Below are 22,481 nucleotides of genomic sequence, written 5' to 3' on the forward strand. Positions count from 1 at the left end.
ACCACGTAAAAAAAAGACAAACAAATAGAAAATGAAAAATACTATTATAATAAAAAAGTGATATGTTTCCTCAAATGTCATCAATCAATTACACATGTAAAAAATGTGCTTACATAGAAAAAAGAACAAAGGAAAAAAAAAAAACTTAATGAACAACGACATAAATAAGAAAATTGTCATATCTCATACCAAAAACAACAATAGGAAACTCTCTATCATCATCATTTCCCTGAATTTAGTGTAAAATTTACTAAAGGAAAAAAAAAAAAAAAAAAAAAGCAAATTGAATAAGAAAATAACATGTAAATTGGAAAATAATATAAGGACCAAAAAAAAAACGAAATAAAGAACCAAACAAAGAAAATAACAACAAATAAACGGAAAATTTAGTATATTAATATAATAGAAAAAATTATATATATATATATATATATATATATATATATATATATATATATATATATATAGTTTTTCCGATTCCAATGAAATTCATAAGTATAAGAAGTCTTTTGACCACAATTCGCATATATAATGTAAAAGAAACTACTTTTAGAGCATAAATAATATATACATTAGAATAGAAAATAGGGGAGAAAAATATACATGGAGGAACAGAACCCTAGAAAATAAAGACAAACAAATGTCAAATAAAAATACTCATATAATATAAACAGAAACTATTTAGTATACTTTCTCGCCAATTCCAATTAAATTCATAGGTATAGAAAGAAGGTCTGTCAAACAGAGATTTTTTCTTTCGACCGTCATTTGCATATATAACGTAAAAGAAACTATTTTTAGAACAAAAATAAATAATTAGGGAAAAATATAAAAAAATCCCATCAACTAACCGCTGTTTTTAAAAGAGCCTTATGAAGTTTAAAGTGTGCTAGTACTCTTTTTATTATATTCCTATAATACTCTTATTCTCCTAAAAACTAAAATAATAAAATTAATAAAATAAAAAACTAAACTAAACTATTTTTTAAACAAAAAAAAAAAGAAAAAAAAAAACCCCAAGCGGTCGGTAAATACAAAACAAAAAAATTTGTGATATAAATAAAAATTTAGTTATTGTAGTTGACCTAAATTATAAATTGCTTTTGCGATATAAAAAATAAATGCAAAATTAGACCCTGTGGTTGGCCTAAATTACAAATCGTTCCATGTCGTATGAAATTGAGCTCATAGGTCCTTGAGATATGCCAGAAAAACAATTTAGTTTTTAGAGTCAAATTCCATTGAAACATTTGACGATTTCTGTTACTTGTTATGTCAACGCCAATAAAATGCTGACATGTGTAACTCTTAATAAAAAAATAAAAAAATATTTTAAACTACAAAATTATTTCAATTTTTAAGAGAATAAGGATATTATAAGAATATAATAAAAAAGTGGCATTTTGTAGAGTAATGCTACAAGTCCCTTTTGTGTCATTCTTGTGTCCCTCTTAGGATGATGTAGCTCTTAAAATTATCATTGGCCTTGTGATTGATAACTACTGAATTTTGATTAAATGATGATTTTACAAGTCAAATCATTTTTTGAGGGACATAAGAGTGACACAAGAAGGACTTCTAGAATTACTTACATTTTTGACATACGGACTTTGGTAGTTTAATATATCACTTTAGCACACTTAAAACATTATGAGACTATTTCAAAAACAGTTCATGAGTTTTTTTTTTTTTTTCCCCCAAAAAATAATATATAAATTAAAACAGAAAATAAGAGGAAGAAAAAAAAAAAAAAAAAAAGAAACGGATGAACAAAATCAACAAAAATAAAGACAAAAAAAAAAAAAAAAAACTCATATATTGAATTTTGCTTCCTCTAGGATTTGAAACTCCTAGAGATGCAACGATTATTTTTCATAATGGTGGTGGCTGCATTCATGATTCGATTTTGTAAATGGCGGTGAAAATAAAGAATAAAACCTACAGAATTTATGTCGCTACAAAAACTACTGTTCCGTCTCTTGTAGTTTGCAGCTTCAGCACTAATAATTAGTGAGAAGGGTAGAGATGTGAATAAAACCTAAACGCACTGAATTTTATTGGAACACGTGTATTGAGAAGGGTAGACATGAGAATCAACCTCAAACTGGTTAAGTCATTAACAATTATGGGTTCATGACACATATCACAATTTTATACCATCTCTAAGGAGCTTGGGATGCGGGATGATAAACATGTATTTGGTACCCCTAATGAGTCACAATTTTCTTTGTTCTTTTTCTTTCTTGTGCTTACTTTGTTGTACAATTTTTCATTTGAATCATCAGGTATGAATCAAGATTCATCAAAGAGATTGTTGAAGAAGTTGTGTGTAAAGTGAACCCCGCTCACATGAACGTTGCCAAACACCCAATAGGAATGAAGTCTCGTGTTCGTCATATTAAAGATTTATTAAATCTAAGAACACGTGACGTTCGTATTGTGGGCATTTACGGAATGGGTGGAGTGGGTAAAACAACCTTAGCAAAAGCTGTCTATAATGAAATATGTGTTGCATTTGAAGGAAGTAGTTTTCTTTCAAACTTTAAAGAAAGTTCAGAAAAGCCCAATGGCTTAGTTCGTTTACAAGAACAACTTTTGAATGATATCTTGAAAACGAATTTGAAGATTGGTAATGTTGATAGAGGAATTAATATAATTGAGGAAAGAGTCCGTGGAAAAAAGGTTCTTGTTATTTTTGATGATGTTGATGACTGTGAAAAACTACACAAGTTAGTAGAAAAGCAATGGTTTGGTCAAGGAAGTAGAATCATTGTAACAACTAGAGATGAACAATTGCTTACTCAACTTGAAGTACATAAAAAATATAAGGTTGAAGAATTGAATGATTGGGAGTCTCTTCGACTTTTCTCCTATCATGCCTTTGGGATGGCCCTTCCAATAGATGATTACCAAGAGCTTTCGAGTAGTGCAGTGAATTATGCAGAAGGACTTCCATTAGCTCTTGTGGTTTTGGGTTCTTTTCTCAAAGGAAGAAGCATTGATGAATGGAAAAGTAAATTGGAAAAATTACAAAGTACACCTCATGACAGGATTCAAAAAATACTTAGAATAAGTTTTAATTCACTGGACAATTCTACCAAAGACTTATTCCTTGATGTTGCATGTTTTTTTGTCGGTATGGACAAAGAATATGCTATCAAAATACTCGACGGGTGCAATTTCTTTCCAGCGATTGGTATTCCTATTCTCATTCAAAGGTCACTGGTGACAATTGATTACCAAAGGAAGTTGAAGATGCATAATCTTATTCGAGACATGGGAAGAGAAATTGTTTGTGAAGAATCACCCAAATATCCAGGAAAACGCAGTAGGTTGTGGTTTCACAAGGATGTCTTAAATGTACTAGACAACCGTGCGGTAAGAGGCATATATATATAAAGACGTGCACGCACATATACATAATATACATGTTATGTAGGTATGCATGAGAGATTTGCATTGTTGCCAAGCTTGCATCACAGTTTAAATAATGTATCAATTCTAATCATGTTTAAATCACTTTAAGATTATTTTTAAATTTATGGTGAGAATATATAGGCCTACTCTAGTTCAAATTTATTCTAGCTTTACACAAGTTGAGAATGTGCATTGCTAATCCAACCATCTATTTTGACAGGGATCGGAAACTGTCGAGGGTCTCATCTTAAATCTCCCTGAACTTGAAGATGTACATTTGAAAACTAAAGTATTTACAAATATGAAGAATTTGAGATTGCTCCAAATCAATTCTGTACACGTGACAGGATCTTATGAACATCTCTCTAAAGAGCTAAAATGGCTTTGTTGGAATGAGTGCCCCTTGGAATTTCTACCACCAAGTTTTCATCTGGAAAATCTTGTTATTCTTGACATGCAGAATAGTAATGTCAAACAAGTTTGGAAGAAGAAGAAAGTAAAACAAATCTTGCAATGCCTTTTTTTTTTTTTTTTTACTATTAATGTTAAATATATAACTAACAAGAACTTTTCGTTCTTCTTTATTTTGTTTCACAGATATTCAATAAGTTGAAAGTCCTTAATCTCAGCAATTCCATATATCTAACCAAATCACCAGACTTCTCACAAGTCCCACAACTGGAGATACTAATACTTGAGGGTTGTACAAGCTTGGTTAAGGTTCATAAGTCCACTGGATATCTCAAAAGACTTGTTTTGTTAAATTTACAACGATGCGAGAACCTTAGGAATCTTCCGATCAATATTTCTAACTTAGAATCTCTTGAAACTCTTCTCTTGTCTCAGTGCTTTAATCTGGAAAAGTTACCTGAGCAATTGGGGAGTTTGACGGCTTTAACGATGCTGAAAGTGGAGAATACGACTATTAAGTTACTACCATCATCCTTCAGCCTTTTGACGAATCTTGAAACTTTATCATTACTTGGATGCGAATGTCTTATTGAATCACCAGAATTTTTACCAACATCACGTCTAAAGATGTTGATACTTGCAGGTTGTACAAGCTTAGTTGAGGTTCACAAGTCTATTGGACTTCTAAAAAGACTTGTTTTCCTAGATTTAGCTCAATGCAAGAAGCTTATGAATCTTCCAAGCAACATTTCTAACGTAGAACATCTTGAAACGTTATCATTACATGGATGTGAATGTCTTATCGAATCACCGGTGTTTTTACAAACATCACGTCTAAAGATGTTGATACTTGCAGGTTGTACAAGCTTAGTTGAGGTTCACAAGTCTATTGGATTTCTAAAAAGACTTGTTTTCCTAGATTTAGGCGGATGCAAGAAGCTTGTGAATGTTCCAAGCAACATTTCTAACTTAGAACGTCTTGAAACTCTTTTGTTGCCGGACTGCTTAGAGGAGGCTTACATAATACGGGAGAGATCGACGAAAATGACGGAATTAAAAATCTTGCACCGAAACAGAGTTGCTATTATGCAACAACAGTCCTCTTCAAGTCCTTTGACGAATCCCGCAACTTATTCATTATCTAGATGTAGAGGAGCATTCTCATCATGGATATCACCTATAAGCTCCAACTGCATAAGTGTGTTACCGTTCATTTCTGAATTATGTTCTATGACATGGATTAAAGAGCTAGATCTCAGTGGGTGCAATTTGTGTGAAGATGATTTTCCCATTGAATTTGGATGCTTATCTTCACTCCATAAATTGGTTTTATCAAGAAACAATTTTCGTAACCTACCTAATTGCATCAGCTGCCTTCCTTCATTATATAAGTTGTACTTGAATGAGTGTACTTATCTTCAATCAATCTCAGTCCACAGCGGTGTGAAGTATTTGAGTGCAAATGGCTGCACATTATTGGAAAAAGTCTTAATTTTGGCGAACGAGAGTCTTAATAATTGCTACAAACCGGTTGGAAGTTGGAAGAGTCGTAGAATTGGATGTCTTCTCATGGGAAGGTGCAACAATCTATCACCTGCTTTTAGGGAGAGTGTTCTCCAGGTTGGTTCTCTCTCTCTCTCTCTGCTCTCTCTCTCTATCTCTCTCTCGTTTTATGACGTACACTTTTTTGAAATAGATGATGTGCAAGCTGGCAGAAGTCGGTTTTTCCATTTGCCTCCCGGGAAGTGAGATTCCAAATTGGATTAGCCATCAGACAATTGGTTCTTTAATATCCTTTCGCGTACCTTCGTTTTGGAGTGCCGGTAAAATGGCCAAGTTGCTTGTTTGGGTTGTTTATGCAGGGAACGAGGAAGCACCCACAGACTTCAATCGAAACGATAGGATCCACTTGAGCTTTTGTAATAAAACTAGAAGTCCCGGTGCGACCTTTGGGTGGACGCGCAATGCCAAATTTTTTGATAGCGGTGAAGATCATATAGTTGTACAGGCATTGATATTTCCTGATATCAAGAAGAAGAAAAGTGGAGACGAAATAGAAGTCAATGTATTGTTGAGTGGAAGGAACAAGTGCGGAATACAAGTGAAGAAGTGTGGAATTCACTTAGTTGACGAGCCAAATGTTATAGATGAAGATGAAAGTGTGGAATACACATCTGATTTTGATATTTCTACAGACGATGAGGTCTGACCCATCAGCAAATCGAGAGCACAAATCCCCTCAATTTCAAAGGTAGAGATATCCTTTGATGGTTTTTTTTTTTAATCGAAGGAGTATTTTTTTTTTTCCCTAAGTTTATTAATAAATAATGTTTACGTTACCCATCAAACGGATAATGTTCTCATGGCCTATCAGAGTCTATTTTGTTTTCCTTGCATTGTGTGAAAATTGATTTACAAAATTTTATATTTAAAAAAATCAATTTAATGTTGTATTTTCTAGAGCCCTTGATTTTTTATTCTTCGTCTCTTTTTCTTTTATTGAAAGCTTGAATATTCAGATTATTTTCTGCCTTTATATGTATGTACTACAGATCGACGAAATGTGTTTTAAGTGACTTCTCATAGAAGTCACTTAAAACACAACACGCCATGAGATGTGAAATGAGTGTAAAGAGTAACATCACTTATATATATATTTCAAGTTTCATTTCTTCAGATTCATACATGTAGAAAATCCTTGATATGTTTTTGAAACTCATATGATAGCAAAACACAATAAGTTTCATGATCACTTATGAGTATCAAACTTAATCTTCAATTGTCAGAACGATGAAGGGATATAATAATTTGCATTTTTTTTTCCTTTCATGACTATGTTGGACTTTTTTTCTGCTTGGTTTCCAGGTTAGGAGCTGTATGTAAATAAAAAAAAAGACAGACACGCACCTTAGAGCATTAATCTCCTTCTTTAAACGGTTAGAGATGACATAATTTTGCTTCCATCTTTTTGCATTAGTTATTTTTTTACTTGTTTAATTGGCTTTAATTTTGCTTTCTCTCTTTCACCAACCCGGTTAATTTTTCCCTTTGAATGATGAAGAAGGGCAATATCACCTTCAACGGTGGGGCAGAAGCACTCTTACTGTCACCCAGAAAACAGTCAAGCTTGCCTCTGCCTCAAGCAGATGGTACACTTGCAGGAATTCTTCGAATATGTAACTGAATAAGCACGGTAATCTCATTTAGAAAATTAGTTTTCTAGAGCTTAATTTTATATTTTTGGAATTAGTTAACTTAGAACTTTGATCTTTTTGATTGATCTCGAAGGAAGGCATACTGCAGGGAGACTACACTAGGTGGTTTGAAAAGCAAGTCCGTGTGTTCCAATGGGCAGGAAACAAGTGTGTCTCCTGCATCAAGTGTTTCAGGCTCAAATTTGATGTCTCCAAGCAATCACCTGTTTTCTGGACCAACTCCAATTAATTGTCAGAAAGCTCTTTTCAGGATCTTCTCCTCTTGGTGATGCTGGTAATGGAGAATTCTTAAATTTGTTCATGGAGTAATACAGAAACCAGTGAATTATAGTTTTATGCACTCAATTATTAGTTGACATAGCATTCAACAGAAATTTCATATTGTTATTATTTAGTTTGATCACATCAGTTCTCCCTTCATTACTACCCTACATATATGTTAACTAAAAAGATCTCCATTTTCTGGTGGCTGCTGTAGGCATATTTATCCAATGAAGAGTTTCGAGACAAATTTGAAATGAAGAAAGGAGCTTTCTCAAGATGTCGTTTGATCTATTTGAGGGCATGCTTTCTTGAGACTAAAGCTAGATGATTGGAGAATTTCAAGACTGCTTAGAACTTGACAAGTTATTGGAGCAATTAGAGAATTTGAAGGCTTTAAAATGCTTGCACGCAAGCAGAATTGGTAGTAAGCAACAACCATCCTCACCCAAAAGCTCCAACATCCTAAGTTTGTTACCTTCCATTATTGAATTATTTTCTTTGACAAAACTGAGACAGCTAGTCCTAGGTGGGTGCAATTTGTTTGAAGATGAGCTTCCCATTGAATTTGGATGTTTACCTTCACTCAATGTGTTGGATTTATCAAGAAACAATTTTTGTAACCTACCTAGGCTTATCAGCCGCCTTCCTGGATTACGGGATTTGTCTTTGCACGAGTGTACTACTCTTCAATCCATCTCACTGCACACAAGTGTACCAGTTTTGAGAGCAAATGGCTGCACCATCATTGGAAAGAATCTTAATTTTGACTGACCAGAGTTTTGCAAGTTCTTTTGAACTTAATTATTGCAAGAAACTAGTTGAGATTCAAAGTTTGAAAAGTTTGGGACCTCAATCAGATGTTTACATGGGAAGGTGCAACAATCTAGCATATGATTTTAGGAAGAGTCTTCTTCATGTTCTCTCTCTCCCTCTCTTTCTGTGTTTATGACATAAGCACTTTTTTGAAACAGATGCTGTGCAAGATATTGGTTGATGCTTTCGTAGGTATATATATCCTTTGATTTTTTTTTTCTTTTTTAAATATTTAGAAAATCAAATAAGTGTTTTTATTCTTGTTTTCTTTTCATTTCTTTTTTTTTTTTGAAAGCTTGAATATTGAGGCTGTTTTCTGCCCTTCATTCATATTATATGACTAATTATTTTTAAGCCCAGTGGCACAACTGTGAAGAAATGATAATGAAATATAATCCTCTCAAATTGATAAAGATGATCTGTTTTACTTTTTTCTAGTGTCATCTATTCTCCTCAGCTTTTAAGGGTATAGAGATGGCATATGATTGTGAAAAGCTTATGTCCTGTAAGAGCAATGTAGAAGCCAGATGGCTTGACTACCAAGTTGCATAAACTTGGCAGTGCCAATCAAATAGAAGAATTGAATGAAAATGAAAATATATAAACAAGCCCCACATAGCTGAAGTTTTTCAACTAATGGCTTCTCTGTGACAGAAACCATACAGATTTTTGATACAAAGATGGAAACCTAATTCAATGACATATTCAACACATTTCTGCACCTTCAATCACATTGATTTTGGACCCTTTAAATCCGGCTTGTGAACAGAGCAGCATGTATCATTGACACACTGTAATGTTATGGTGAACCCTCAGATATAGATATGCGCATCATATCTAAAGTACATTGAAGAAAGCAAATGAATACATTTTAATCAACTTAAAATTCAACTTTCAACTGCATCAAGTCGCAATGTAAAACGTCATCGTTAGACGTCATTTAAAATAAATGAATAAAAAAATAATTTAAACGCTTATTGAGAATGCCATTTAAGTCAAATCGGCCGGTAGTGAAACAAACTCATCTCAATTTAAAGCTCGAATTAGACAATTAAATTTTTTTGAGTATGGTAAAGTAAAGATGAATTACTACTAGACTTGCACATACAACACCACATTAAATAAAATTCGGCTTTATAATTTTATGAAGTTTCATATGTTTCCGTACAAAGACCATAGAGGCTAGAGCTATGAATCAAATGAGTGGAAAATATTTAAGAAAATGGACGTAATATTTCAGTTTAGAAAACTCGAATGAAAAATTGATAAATTTCAAATAACTGCAAATGACATGTAAATTCTAAGAGGATAAATGTATTTTCTTATATTAAAAAAACGCATTACAGAATGGCGGAGTAGCTTCCTCACAATCACCAGTTCACCACTGACCCAGCCGTTGACTCACCCACACCCAGTCAAGAAGAAAGCTCGGAGAAATTTGGCAGAGGCGGCTTTTGTCCAAAATAGCTTTCGGTGAAAAGACCTGTGCAATTGTAGCGTTTTTGAAGGTGCTAGGAAAGTGCGTGAGAGCAGTTGTAGCGTGTTTCGCTGTCACTTAAACTACGTAACCGACGGTGAATGTTGCTGCCACGCAATCAATCATCACCACCGAGAGGCGAGAGCCAAAGCCAATCGGATATAAATGCGTGGTCAATGTGTAATAAACACTCCTTGCTGCTTTAGTCATCTCCATCTCTCTCTCTCAACCCAAAATCTCTGTTTTTTGGTTACCCAGAAATCCAAATCCAAGTCTCGGCCATCAAACCCAGAAACTGAGCGTTAATACCCATTTTCGTTAACCTTCCTACATTTCTCACTTCTCCCCTAATATTGCCCTCAAACTACGATTTCTTTCCTAAACTAACCCCACCATCTCTCTCTATCTACCACTCTACCACCCATGGACCAAATTATCAGTGTCATACGACGATGCTTGAAGCGGAAGCGGGAGCCAGAATCCGAAGACCAAAACCAGGCTCGCAAGATTCTCCACGTCGAAGGCTCAAACAAAGAAGGTACTGTTTCACAGCACTCACAGATCAAATAGAAATGGTTAGGTGTATGCATTTGTATTTGTGTGTTCGCGTGTGAACGAGTATAATGGCAATTTGATTGAGTAATTTATATGGCATAGCGCTGTGATGACGCAATCGCCCATGACGGTAAGCTATCTGTTGATTTTTCCAGTGAAAGATGTAGATGCTCCCACAAAATTTAGCAGAGCACTCCAGTGAAAGCCAAATATACACTGGAGTCTTCTATATACTCAAATTCTCAGTGAGAGGGAGAAACAGACAGACTCATTTTAGAGACTGATAAAAAAATTTCGTTTCACTTGCATTTCCTATTGCTAGCTTGGGTTCTCGGCCATTGTGGAAGTGAAAGATATTTTGAAAAATTAACAAAATGAATGAGTACTGATGAAAAGAATATGCATTTAGAATTATGTTTAACAAATCTTTCTCATTTTTCAATTTAGGAAACAAAAAAAAGAAGGAAAATCTTGATTGCACCCATTATACAGGCTCCATCCCACCTGTTTCTCACAGAATTTGTCTCCTTTTGCAGTCCAATCAAACTCAACCACAACAAGTACCTCCTTTTCCAGACCTCATTGGAATTATGACGTGTTCTTGAGTTTCAGAGGTGAAGACACTCGCAAGAACTTCACCGATCACCTCTACTCCGCCTTGGATGGAGTCGGAATTCGTACCTTCCGAGATGATGAGGAGCTTGGAAGAGGGAAGACCATCTCTACTGAACTACTCAATGCGATTCGTGGATCGAGAATTTCCATTGTAATTTTCTCCAAAGGCTATGCTACTTCCAGGTGGTGCCTTGATGAACTTGTTGAGATCGTGCACTGTAAGAATACAATAGGCCACACTCTTCTTCCGATATTTTATCATGTGGACCCCTCGGATGTTCGAAAACAGATAGGAACTTTTGCAGAAGCCTTTGTTAGGCATGAAGAACGGTTTCATTCTGATAAGGAGAGGGTGTGGAAGTGGAGAGAAGCTCTTACTGAAGCTGCGAATTGTTCCGGCTGGGACCTTGAAAGTGTTGCAAATGGGTACTATGCTATAGACTCTTCTACATTTTCGTGCATTTATTTTATTTTATTGTCCTTCTCTTTTAAATTTTAGACAAAAATTGATAAAAATTGACATTAAACTAAATGGATTGAAGAAAATTAGTGTTTGAGCATAATCAATTGATGATTTTCTGTTTCGTGTCCACACTATTTTTATATCAAGATAATGCCATCTAGAGACAGCTTTTTTTTTTTCCCTAGAATTATCAAGTCTAGGATTGCTTTTTAGATAAAACATCGGACACTTAAAAGAGGGATGGTATTATAACCATACTTTGAGCAAAACTTTTAATGGCTTTTTCTACTAGAAGAAACACAAAAATTGTTTCATGGCATGTCAATAGGAGAATTGTCAATAAATTTGATAAAATTTCTCAAACTAGCCTCTAATCCACTCTATGCACGGTTTTTTTATTTTTATTTTTTTATTTTTTTATTTTTTTTTTCATTATAATTTACTTGAAAATTCTTTAAAAGATTATCAGTAACCGACATATCAAATAAATTTAGAAATTCATAAAGTTTAATCCTTATAAATTTGAACGTGTTAAGTTTTCGTAAATGTAGTTTAAAATGAAAGAAACTATAAAGGAAAAAAATTATGAAAATGAAAATCTAGATTACTCAATAACAAAAAATGAACAAAGTCTCAAAAACCCAACCAACCACAATCCATCATATCCCAACAATAATAAACCTTATTTTAAAAATAAAATAAAAAAATTAATAATACAACTTCCCCTCTAGTACTGCAAAATACTTTTTTCTCTAGAATATTAATGTGGTAAACCTTTCTTTCAGCATTTCAACATTCTCCTCATCAACTATGTGATTCGAGTTTGCTTAATCATTTTGTAAACCAAAGAAAGTCGGTAGTTTTATTTTTCTAAAAAAAAAAAAAGAGGAAACAAAACGATGAGAAATATTGATGCACCAAAAAACAAAGACGTAAATGGAAAAGATTGGCATGAAGTTTTAGAAAATAACCAAAATGCTTATATCACTAACATTCTGATACTTTGAAGCCATACATTTTAGCTATATAACCATTCAAGACAACCTTTTAACAATACTCAATATAAAAACCCAATTTTAACAATCTTATAAGTACCAAAATAAGTCTTGCAAATATTCATAATGATCAAAAGGGCATAATATCATTCAACACAGACTTCTATCGGTAAACCTTTACCTTTCAAATGTCAAACTTTCTCATCATCAACAAATTTTCCAATATATATATAAAAGAAACCACTTTGAGAACATAAATAAAAAATAACATATAAATTAGAAAAAAAAAAGAAAAGAAAAGGAAACGGAACAGGAAACACTCTCTTACCATCATTTTCATGAATTCAATGTAAAATTTACAAAAGGAAAACTAAGCAACTTGGATAAAAAATTATATATAAAATAGAACAGAAAATAAGGACAAAAAACGTAAACGGAAGAACATAATCACATAAAATAAAGACAAACAAACAAAAAATGAAAAATAATGATATAATAGAAAAGATACTGTAAGAATTTGAGAAAAAATTATCATATAAACATAAAAATATAAATACTGACCTTTGGCCATTGTTGCTTAACTACTTGAATTGAATAATCTAGACTTTAATGTTTATTGAATATGCAATCTTAGAACCCTCAATTTGCAATTCAAGAACCAACCCTCTCAATATATTGGAGAGTGATAGATAATAGTTTTTTGCATATCTGTTTCTCACGTTCATGTTGTGACTAATGGAGAATCACATGCTTATTTATAGATAGACCAAGACCCTTATTCATAATCAAATGTTGCTTCCTTCCATCAAGGGAGACAACTTTTGGCAAAATGAAATAATCTTTCACCTTTAGTAGTTATCTATATATTTAATTACCCAAAAGTTTTAGTTTAATAAAAACTCTCTTAATATAATATAATGAGTAAATGTATAATAAATTCTTGAGTCAATCGAAAAGATATAAAAAATGTGCTTAAAAAAAAAAAAAACTTAATGAACAACAATGTAAATAAAAAACTTGTCATACCTCATACCAAAAACAACAATAGGAAACACCATCATTTTCCTAAATTCAGTGTAAAATTTATAAAAGGAAAAAAATAAGCAATTTGAATAAGAAAATAACATGTAAATTGGAACATAATATAAGGACAAAAAAAGGAAATCAAAAGAACAGAACCAAAGAAAATAAGGACAAATAAACAAAAAATGAAAAATATTAAAATAATAGAAAAAACTATATATCTTATTTTTATATACTTTTTTCCGGTTCCAATGAAATTCACAAGTACAGGAAGTCTTTTGACCATAATTTTCATATATAATGTAAAAGAAACTACTTTTAGAGCATGAATAAAAAATAATATATACATTAGAACTGAAAAATTGGGGCGAAAAACATAAACAGACGAACAGAACCCTAGAAAATAAAGACAAACAAACGTCAAATAAAAATACTCATATAATAGAAAAAGAGACTATTTTGTATACTTTCTCGCCAATTTCAATTAAATTCATAGGTATAGAAAGAAGGCATGTTTACTTATCAAAAAAAAGAAAGAAGGCATGTCAAATAGAGATTTTTTTTTTTTTTTTTCTTTCGACCATCATTTGCATTTATAACGTAAAAGAAACTATTTTTAAAACAAAAATAAATAATAAGGGAAAAATATTAAAAAGCCCCTCAACTAACTGTTTTTAAAAAAGCCTTATGAAGTTTAAAGTGTGCTAAAGTGATACATCAAACTACCAAGGTGTGCCAAAAAGGCTACTTTTTTATTATTATTATATTCCTATAATACTTTTATTCTCTTAAAAACTAAAATAAATTATTTTTTAAACAAAAAAAAAAAAAAGAAAAAAAAAAAAAACCAAGGGGTGGATAAGTACAAAAAAAAAGTTTTTTTGAGATAAATAAAAATTTTGTTCCTGGAGTCAAATTCCATTGAAACATTTGACGAATTTTGTTAGATGTTATGTCAATGCCAATAAAATGGTGATATGTGTCACTGTTAATAAAAAAATATAAATATATTAAACTAAAAAATTATTTCAATTTTTAAGAGAATAAGGGTATTATAGGAATATAATAAAAAAGTGGCATTTTTGGAGTAATGCTACGAGTCCTTCTTGTGTCATTCTTGTGTCCCTCTAAGGATGATGTAGCTCTTAAAATTATCATTGTCCTTGTGATTGATAACTATTAGATTTTGATCAAATAGTGATTTAAAATCGCATCATTTTTTGAGGGACACAAGAGAGACTTCTAGAATTATTTGCATTTTTGACATACTTTGGTAGTTTGATATATCACTTTAGCACACTTTAAACTTTATAAGACTAGTTCATGAGTTTTTTTTTTGTATTTCTCCCAAAAAACAATATATAAATTAAAACAGAAAATAAGAACAAAAAATAGAAACAGATGAACGGAACCAACAAAAAGAAAGACAAACAAACAAAAAAAATACTCATATATTGAATTTTGCTACCTCTAGGATTTCAAACTCCTTGAGATTCAACAAGTTTTTTTCACCTACAGAATTTATGTTGCTACAAAAACTATTGTTCCGTCTCGGAATTGGATCCGCTACATTTCAAATGAAATAGAGAGTATCCATTTAGTGTAAAAGTAGGGGAAGATAAAACAGCAATCCCAAGACTAGCTTTCCCGGTTATGTCATTAATAATTATGGTTTCAGGACACATATCACAATTTTAGGCCATCTCTAAGGAGCAAGGGATGTGGGATGATAAACATGTATTTGGTACACCTAATGAGTCACAATTTTCTTTCTTCTTTTTCTTTCCTTGTGCTTACTTTGTTGTACAATTTTCCATTTGAATCATCAGGTATGAATCAAGATTCATCAAAGAGATTGTTGAAGAAGTTATGTGTAAAGTAAACCCTGCTCGGTTGGATGTCGCCAAACACCCAATAGGAATAGAGTCTTGTGTTCATGATATTAAAGGCTTATTAAATCTTGGAACAAGTGATGTTCGCATTGTGGGCATTTACGGAATGGGGGGAATTGGTAAAACAACCCTAGCAAAAGCTGTCTATAATGAAATATGTATTGCATTTGAAGGAAGTAGTTTTCTTTCAAACCTTAAAGAAAGTTCAGAAAAGCCCAATGGCTTAGTTCATTTACAAGAACAACTTCTTAATGATATCTTGAAAACAAATTTGAAAATTGGTGATGTTGATAGAGGAATCAGTATAATTGAGGAAAGACTTAATGGAAAAAAGGTTCTTGTTGTTCTTGATGATGTGGATGACTTTGAAAACCTGCACACGTTAGTCGAAAAGCAATGGTTTCATCCAGGAAGTAGAATCATTGTAACAACTAGAGATGAACATTTGCTTACTCAACTTGAAGTACATAAAAAATATAAGGTTGAAGAATTGAATTATTGGGAGTCTCTTCAACTTTTCTCCTATCATGCCTTTGGGACAGCCCTTCCAATAGATGATTACCAGGAGCTTTCAAGTAGTGCAGTGACATATGTAGGAGGACTTCCATTAGCTCTTGTGGTTTTGGGTTCTTTTCTAAAAGGAAGAAGCATTGATGAATGGAAAAGTGAATTGGAAAAATTACGAAGAACTCCTCATGGCAAGATTCAAAAAATACTTAGAATAAGTTATGATTCACTGGACAGGTCTACCAAGGACATATTCCTTGATATTGCATGTTTCTTTGTCGGTATGGATAAAGAATATGCCATCAAAATACTCGATGGTTGTAATTTCTTTCCAGGGATTGGAATGCCTATTCTTATTCAGAGGTCACTTGTAACAATTGATTGCGGAAATGGGTTGAAGATGCATAATCTGGTTCGACATATGGGAAGGGAAATTGTTTGCGAAGAATCACCCAAGTATCTGGGAAAACGTAGTAGGTTGTGGTTTCACAAGGATATCTTAAATGTACTAGACAACCGTATGGTAAGATGCATATACATTTACATATATAAACATGTGTACACACATATACATAATATATGTGTTATGTAGGTATGCACGAGAGATTTGCCTTGTTGCCAAGTTTGCTTCATAGTTTAAATAATGTATCAATTCTAATCATGTTTAAACCACTTTAAGATTATTTTTTAATTTATGGTGAGAATAGATAGGCCTACTCTAGTTTTACTCAAGATGAAGATGTAAGTTGCTAATCCAACTATTTATTTTGACAGGGATCGAAAAGAGTGGAGGGCCTCATCTTACATCTCCCTGTACTTGAAGATGTATATTTGACAACCGAAGCATTTACAAATATGAAGAATTTGAGATTGCTCCAAATCAATTCTGTACATCTCAGAGGATCTTATGAACATCTCTCTAAAGAGCTAAAATGGCTTTGTTGGCACAAGTGCCCTCTGGAATTTCTACCACAGGGTTTTCATCTAGAGAATCTTGTTCTTCTTGACATACAGAATAGTAATGTCAAACAAGTTTGGAAGAAGAATAAAGTATAACAAATCTTGCAATGCTTTTTTTTTTTAATACTATTAATGTAAAATATATAACTAACAAGAACTTTTTTTCTTCTTTATTTTGTTTCACAGATATTCAACAAGTTGAAGGTCCTTAATCTCAGCAATTCCATATATCTAACCAAATCACCAGACTTCTCACAAGTCCCACAATTGGAGATACTAATACTTGAGGGTTGCACCAGCTTGGTTAAGGTTCATAAGTCCATTGGATATGTCAAAAGACTTGTTTCATTGAGTTTAAAAAATTGCACGATCCTCAAGGACCTTCCAAGAAGCATTTCTAACTTAGAATCTCTTGAAACTCTTGACTTATCTGGTTGCTCAGCACTTGAAAAATTACCCTCATTTGGTCTTTTGAAGAATCTCAAAACTGTATCATTATATGAATGTAGTCGTCTCACCGAATCACCAAACTTCTTAGCTGCCACACAACTAGAGCACCTAGTACTTGAAGGTTGTACTAGTTTGGTTGAGATTCATGAGTCCATTGGATATCTAAAAAGACTTAATTTGCTAGATTTACAAAGATGCGAGAACCTTAGAAATCTTCCGATCAACATTTCTAAATTAGAATCTCTGAAAACTCTTCTCTTGTCTCAGTGCTTAAATCTTGAAAGGTTACCCGAGCAATTGGGGAGTATGACGGCTTTAACGGTGCTGAAAGTGGAGAACACTACTATTAAGCAACTACCATCCTCCTTTAGCCTTTTGACGAATCTTGAAACTTTATCATTACTTGGATGTGATTGTCTTATCGAATCACCTGAGTTTTTACAAACATCACGTCTAAAGGAGTTGATACTTGCAGGATGTACTAGCTTAGTTGAGGTTCACAAGTCTATTGGACTTCTAAAAAGACTTGTTTTCCTAGATTTAAGTGGATGCAAGAAGCTTATGAATCTTCCAAGCAACATTTCTAACTTAGAACTTCTTGAAACTTTATCATTATATGGATGTGAATGTCTTATCGAATCACCGGAGTTTTTACAAACATCAAGTCTAGAGATGTTGATACTTGCAGGTTGTACAAGCTTAGTTGAGGTTCACAAGTCTATTGGACTTCTAAAAAGACTTGTTTTGCTAAATTTAGGTGGATGCAAGAATCTTATGAATCTTCCAAGCAAAATTTCTAACTTAGAACGTCTTGAAACTCTTTTGTTGCCAGACTGCTTAGAGGAGGATAACATAATATCGGAGATATTGACGAAAAGGATGGAATTAAAAATCTTGGACAGAAACAGAGCTGCTATTACGCAACAACAGTCCTCTTCAAGTCCTTTGAGGAATCCTGCAACTTATTCATTATCTAGATGCGAAGGAGCATCCTCATCATGGATATCACCCAAAAGCTCCAACTACATAAGTGTGTCGCCGTTCATTTCTGAATTATGTTCTTTGACATGGATTAGAGAGCTAGATCTCAGTGGGCGCAATTTGTGTGAAGATGATTTTCCCATTGAATTTGGATGCTTGTCTTCACTCCATAAATTGGATTTATCAAGAAACAATTTTCGTAACCTACCTAATTGCATTGGCGGCCTTCCTTCATTATATAGGTTGCATTTGAATGATTGTACTAATCTTCAATCAATCTCAATCCACATTGGTGTGAAGGTTTTGAAAGCAAATGGCTGCACATTATTGGAAAGAGTCTTAACTTTGGCGGATGAGAGTTTAGGATCTTTTTTGAGGAATAGAATTACATATGTTAATAGTGTATCAGATCTTCGCATGGGAAGGTGCAACAATCTATCACCTGCTTTTAGGGAGACTGTTCTCCAGGTTGGTTCTCTCTCTCTCTCTCTCTCTCGTATTATGACGTACACTTTTTTGAAATAGATGATGCGTTTTATGACGTACACTTTTTTGAAATAGATGATGTGCAAGGCAGATGTCTTTTGTTCCATTTGCCTCCCTGGAAGTGAGATTCCAAATTGGATTAGCCATCAGACGATCGGTTCTTTAATATCGTTTCGTGTACCTTCGTTTTGGGGTGCTGGTAAAGTGAGCAAGTTGGTTGTTTGGGTTGTTTATGCAGCGAACGAGGAAGCACCCAAAGACTTCTATCGAAACAATGGGTTCGTCTTGTACTTTCGTAATAAAACTAGACATCCCGGATATTCCTTTCCGAATCCGCATGGGACCAAATTTTTTTATAGCTTTGAAGATCATATATTTGTAGAGGCGATGAGATTTCCTCGTTTAGACCATATAGTGAAAAGTGGAGACGAAATAGAAGTCAAAGTGTCACAGCAGATTGAAGAGAACAAGTGCGGAATACAAGTGAAGAAGTGTGGAATTCACTTAGTTGACGAGCCAAATGTTATAGATGAAGATGACGTGCGCTCCTACACATCTGATTTTGATATTTCTACAGAGGATGAGGTCTGACCCATCAGCAAATTGAGAGCACAAATCCCCTCAAAGGTAGAGTCGTAGAGATATCCTTTGATGCTTTGTTTTTTTAATCGAAGGAGTATTTTTTTTTTCTTCTAAGCTAATCGAAGGTGTATTTATTAATAAATATTACCCATCAAATGGATAATGTTCTCATGGCCTATCAGACTCTATTTTTTTTTCCTTGCATTGTGTGAAAATTGATTTACAAATTTTTATATTTAAAAGATCAATTAAATGTTGTATTTTCTGGAGCCCTTAACTTCTTTATTCTTCTTCTCTTTTTTCTTTTATTGAAAGCTTGAATATTGAGTTAATTTTATATTTCACCAACTGGGTTAATTTTTACCTTTGAATGATGAAGAAGGGCAATATCACCTTCAACGGTGTGGCAGAAGTACTCATACTGTCACACAGAAAGCAGTCAAGCTTGCCTCTGCCTCAAGCAGATGGTACAGTTGCAGAAATTCTTCAAATATGTAACTGAATAAGCACGGTAATCTCATTGAGAAAATTAGTTTTCTAGAGCTTAATTTTATATATTTGGAATTAGTTAGTTTAGAACTTTGATCTTTTTGATTGATCTCAAAGGAAGGCATACTGCAGGGAGATTACATTAGGTGGTTTGAAAAAAGTGTGTTCCAATGGACAGGGAACAGTGTGTCTCCTGCATCAAGTGTTTCAGGCTCAAATTTGATGTCTCCAAGCAATCACCTGTTTTCTGGACCAACTCCAATTGTCAGAAAGCTCTTCTCAGGATCTTCTCCTCTTGGTGGTGCTGGTAATGGAGAATTCTTAAATTTGTTCATGTAGTAATACAAAAACCAGTGAATTATAGTTTTCTGCATTCAATTTACTTTTTAAATAAATGGTGACATAACTATGGTTAAAGGATGCAATGTTGAGGATTGGCTTGTCCAAGTTTGATTCATTTGGATGATTTAGGACCATTCCACTGTAAATTTTTGGTTTAGTTATCCAATTTAACTCAAAACCTTGGGATAAACTAGTTTTCCTTACCATGATAATCAAACTTCATCACTGCCAATACTTTCCTCTTTCCCCTTCCCTGGTGCTAGGAACCTTAGCCTTATGAAATTTCAGCTTATTATTATTAGTTGACATAGCATGCAACAGAAATTTCATATGGTTATTATTTAGTTTGATCACATCAGTTCTCCCTTCATTACTACCATATATCTGTCAACTAAAAAGATCTGCATTTTCTTCTGGCTGCTGTAGGCATATTTATCCAATGAAGAGTTTCGAGACAAATTTGAAATGAAGAAAAGAGCTTTCTACGAGCTTCCTAAATGGAGACAAAACAATCTCAAGATGTCCCTTGATCTATTTTAGGGCATGCTTTCATGAGACTAAAGCTAGATGCTTGGAGAATTTCAATATTGCTTAGAACTTGACAAGTTACCGGAGCAATTGGAGAATTTGAAGGCTTTAAAATGCTTGCACGAAAGTAGAATTAGTAGTAAGCAACAGCCATCCTCACCCAAAAGCTCCAAGATCATAAGTTTGTTACCTTCCATTATTGAATTATGTTCTTTGACAAAACTAAGACAGCTAGTCTTAGGTGGGTGCAATTTGTCTGAAGATGAGTTTTCCATTGAATTTGGATGTTTACCTTCACTCAATGTGTTGAATTTATCAAGAAACATTTTTTGTAACCTACCTAGGCTTATCAGCCGCCTTCCTGGATTATGGGATTTGTCTTTGCACGAGTGTAGTACTCTTCAATTAATCTCACTGCACACAAGTGTACCAGTTTTGAGACCAAATGGCTGCACATCATTGGAAAGAATCTTAATTTTGATTGACCAGAGTTCTGCAGGTTCTTTCGAACTTAATAATTGCAACAAACTGGTTGAGATTCAAAGTTTTAAAATGTTTGGGACCTCAATCAGATGTTTACATGGGAAGGTGCAACAATCTAGCATATGATTTTAGGAAGAGTCTTCTCCATGTTCTCTCTCTCCCCCTCTCTCTCTCTCTGTGTTTATGACATAAGCACTTTTTTGAAAAAATGCTGTGCAAGAGATGGGTTGATGCTTTCGTTGGTATATCCATTGATTTTTTATTTTTTATTTTATTTTTTTAAAATATTTAGAAAATTAAATAATAAGTGTTTTTATTTTCTTGAACCCTTGATTTTTTATTCTTCGATCTTTTCTTTTCTTTTTTGAAAGCTTGAATATTGAGGTAGTTTTCTGCCCTTCATTCATTATATATGACTAATTATTTTTAAGCCCAAGGTCACAACTGTGAAGAAATGATAATGAAATATAATCCTCTCAGATTGATAAAGATGATCTGTTTAACTTTCTTCATGTATCATCTATTCTCCCTAGCTTTTAAGGGTATAGAGATGGCATATGATTGTGAAAAGCTTATGTCCTCTAACAGCAATGTAGAAGCCAGATGGCTTGACTGCCAAGTTGCATAAACTTGGCAGTGCCAATCAAGTAGCCAATCAAATTAACAATCCCCAGATAGCTGAAGTTTTTCAAGTAGTGGCTTCTCTATGACAGAAACCATACAGATTTTTGATACAAAGATGGAAACCTAATTAAATGACATATTCTGGACACATTTTTGCACCTTCAATTACTTTGATTTTGGACCCTTTAAATCCGGCTTGTGAGCAGAGCAGCATGTATCATTGACACACTGTAGTGTTATGGTGAACCCTCAAATATGCACATCGTAATTGAAGTACAATTGAAGAAAGCAAATGAATAAATTTTAATCAACATAAAAGTCAACTTTCAACCGCATCAAGCAGCAGAGCAAAACGTCGTCGCTAGATGTCATTTAAAATAAATGAATAAATAAATAATTTAAACGCTTGTTGAGAATGCCATTTAAGTCAAATCGGCTGGTATTAAAACAAAATCAGCTCAATTTAAGCTTGAATTAGACAATTAAATTTTTTGAGTACGCTAAAGTAAAAATGATTTACTACTAGACTTGCACATACAACACTGCATTAAATAAAATTAGGCTTTATAATTTTATGAAGTTTCATATGTTTCCGTACAATAGCACAGAGGCTAGAGCTATGATTCAAATGGGTGGAAAATATTCAAGGAAATGGACGTAAAGTTTCAGCTATGAAACTCGGATTAAAAATTGATAAATTTCAAATTAAGTGCAAATAAAATATAAATTCTAAGAGGATAAATGTATTTTTTTATATTAAGAAGTGCAGCTTCACCGGTTCACCACTGACCCAGCTGTTGACTCACCCAGTCATGGAGGAAAGCTCGGAGAAATTTCGCAGAGAAGGCTTAGTCAAAAAGAGGAAGGAAGAGGCAGACATCAGACAGCATAATAACTTTTTTGATTTCA

The 22,481-nt window shown here is 33.4% G+C and overlaps 2 protein-coding genes across 8 annotated transcripts in view; both read left to right on the plus strand.

The window, feature by feature from the left end:
* LOC132163621 (disease resistance protein RPV1-like) overlaps positions 1 to 8,304 on the plus strand; it is a 27,314-nt gene extending 19,010 nt beyond the window's left edge. For both annotated transcript variants that reach the window (XM_059573979.1, XM_059573980.1), the window contains exons 3-10: positions 2,286 to 3,378; positions 3,638 to 3,913; positions 4,015 to 5,448; positions 5,525 to 6,079; positions 6,694 to 6,764; positions 6,890 to 7,021; positions 7,121 to 7,317; positions 7,522 to 8,304. In XM_059573979.1, the coding sequence (XP_059429962.1) occupies positions 2,350 to 3,378; positions 3,638 to 3,913; positions 4,015 to 5,448; positions 5,525 to 6,037 (3,252 nt within the window). In that variant the 5' untranslated portion in view covers positions 2,286 to 2,349 and the 3' untranslated portion in view covers positions 6,038 to 6,079; positions 6,694 to 6,764; positions 6,890 to 7,021; positions 7,121 to 7,317; positions 7,522 to 8,304. The remainder of the gene's footprint in view (positions 1 to 2,285; positions 3,379 to 3,637; positions 3,914 to 4,014; positions 5,449 to 5,524; positions 6,080 to 6,693; positions 6,765 to 6,889; positions 7,022 to 7,120; positions 7,318 to 7,521) is intronic.
* Positions 8,305 to 9,812: 1,508 nt separating this feature from the next.
* LOC132163619 (disease resistance protein RUN1-like) lies at positions 9,813 to 20,854 on the plus strand. 6 transcript variants are annotated; one of them, XM_059573973.1, is made up of 9 exons: positions 9,813 to 10,135; positions 10,689 to 11,193; positions 15,078 to 16,170; positions 16,422 to 16,697; positions 16,794 to 18,506; positions 18,600 to 19,151; positions 19,486 to 19,617; positions 19,713 to 19,902; positions 20,364 to 20,854. In XM_059573973.1, exons 1-6 carry the CDS (start codon positions 10,021 to 10,023, stop codon positions 19,113 to 19,115), a joined length of 4,218 nt encoding a protein of 1,405 aa, XP_059429956.1. In that variant the 5' UTR covers positions 9,813 to 10,020; the 3' UTR covers positions 19,116 to 19,151; positions 19,486 to 19,617; positions 19,713 to 19,902; positions 20,364 to 20,854. The 6 variants fall into 6 exon arrangements, with proteins under 6 accessions (XP_059429956.1, XP_059429958.1, XP_059429954.1 ...); XM_059573975.1 differs by having other exon boundaries at positions 19,717 to 19,902; XM_059573971.1 differs by having other exon boundaries at positions 19,728 to 19,902.
* The last annotated feature ends 1,627 nt before the right edge of the window (positions 20,855 to 22,481 follow it).

Source organism: Corylus avellana, chromosome ca10 (assembly GCF_901000735.1).
Source record: "Corylus avellana chromosome ca10, CavTom2PMs-1.0".
Classification (NCBI taxonomy): Eukaryota; Viridiplantae; Streptophyta; class Magnoliopsida; order Fagales; family Betulaceae; genus Corylus; species Corylus avellana.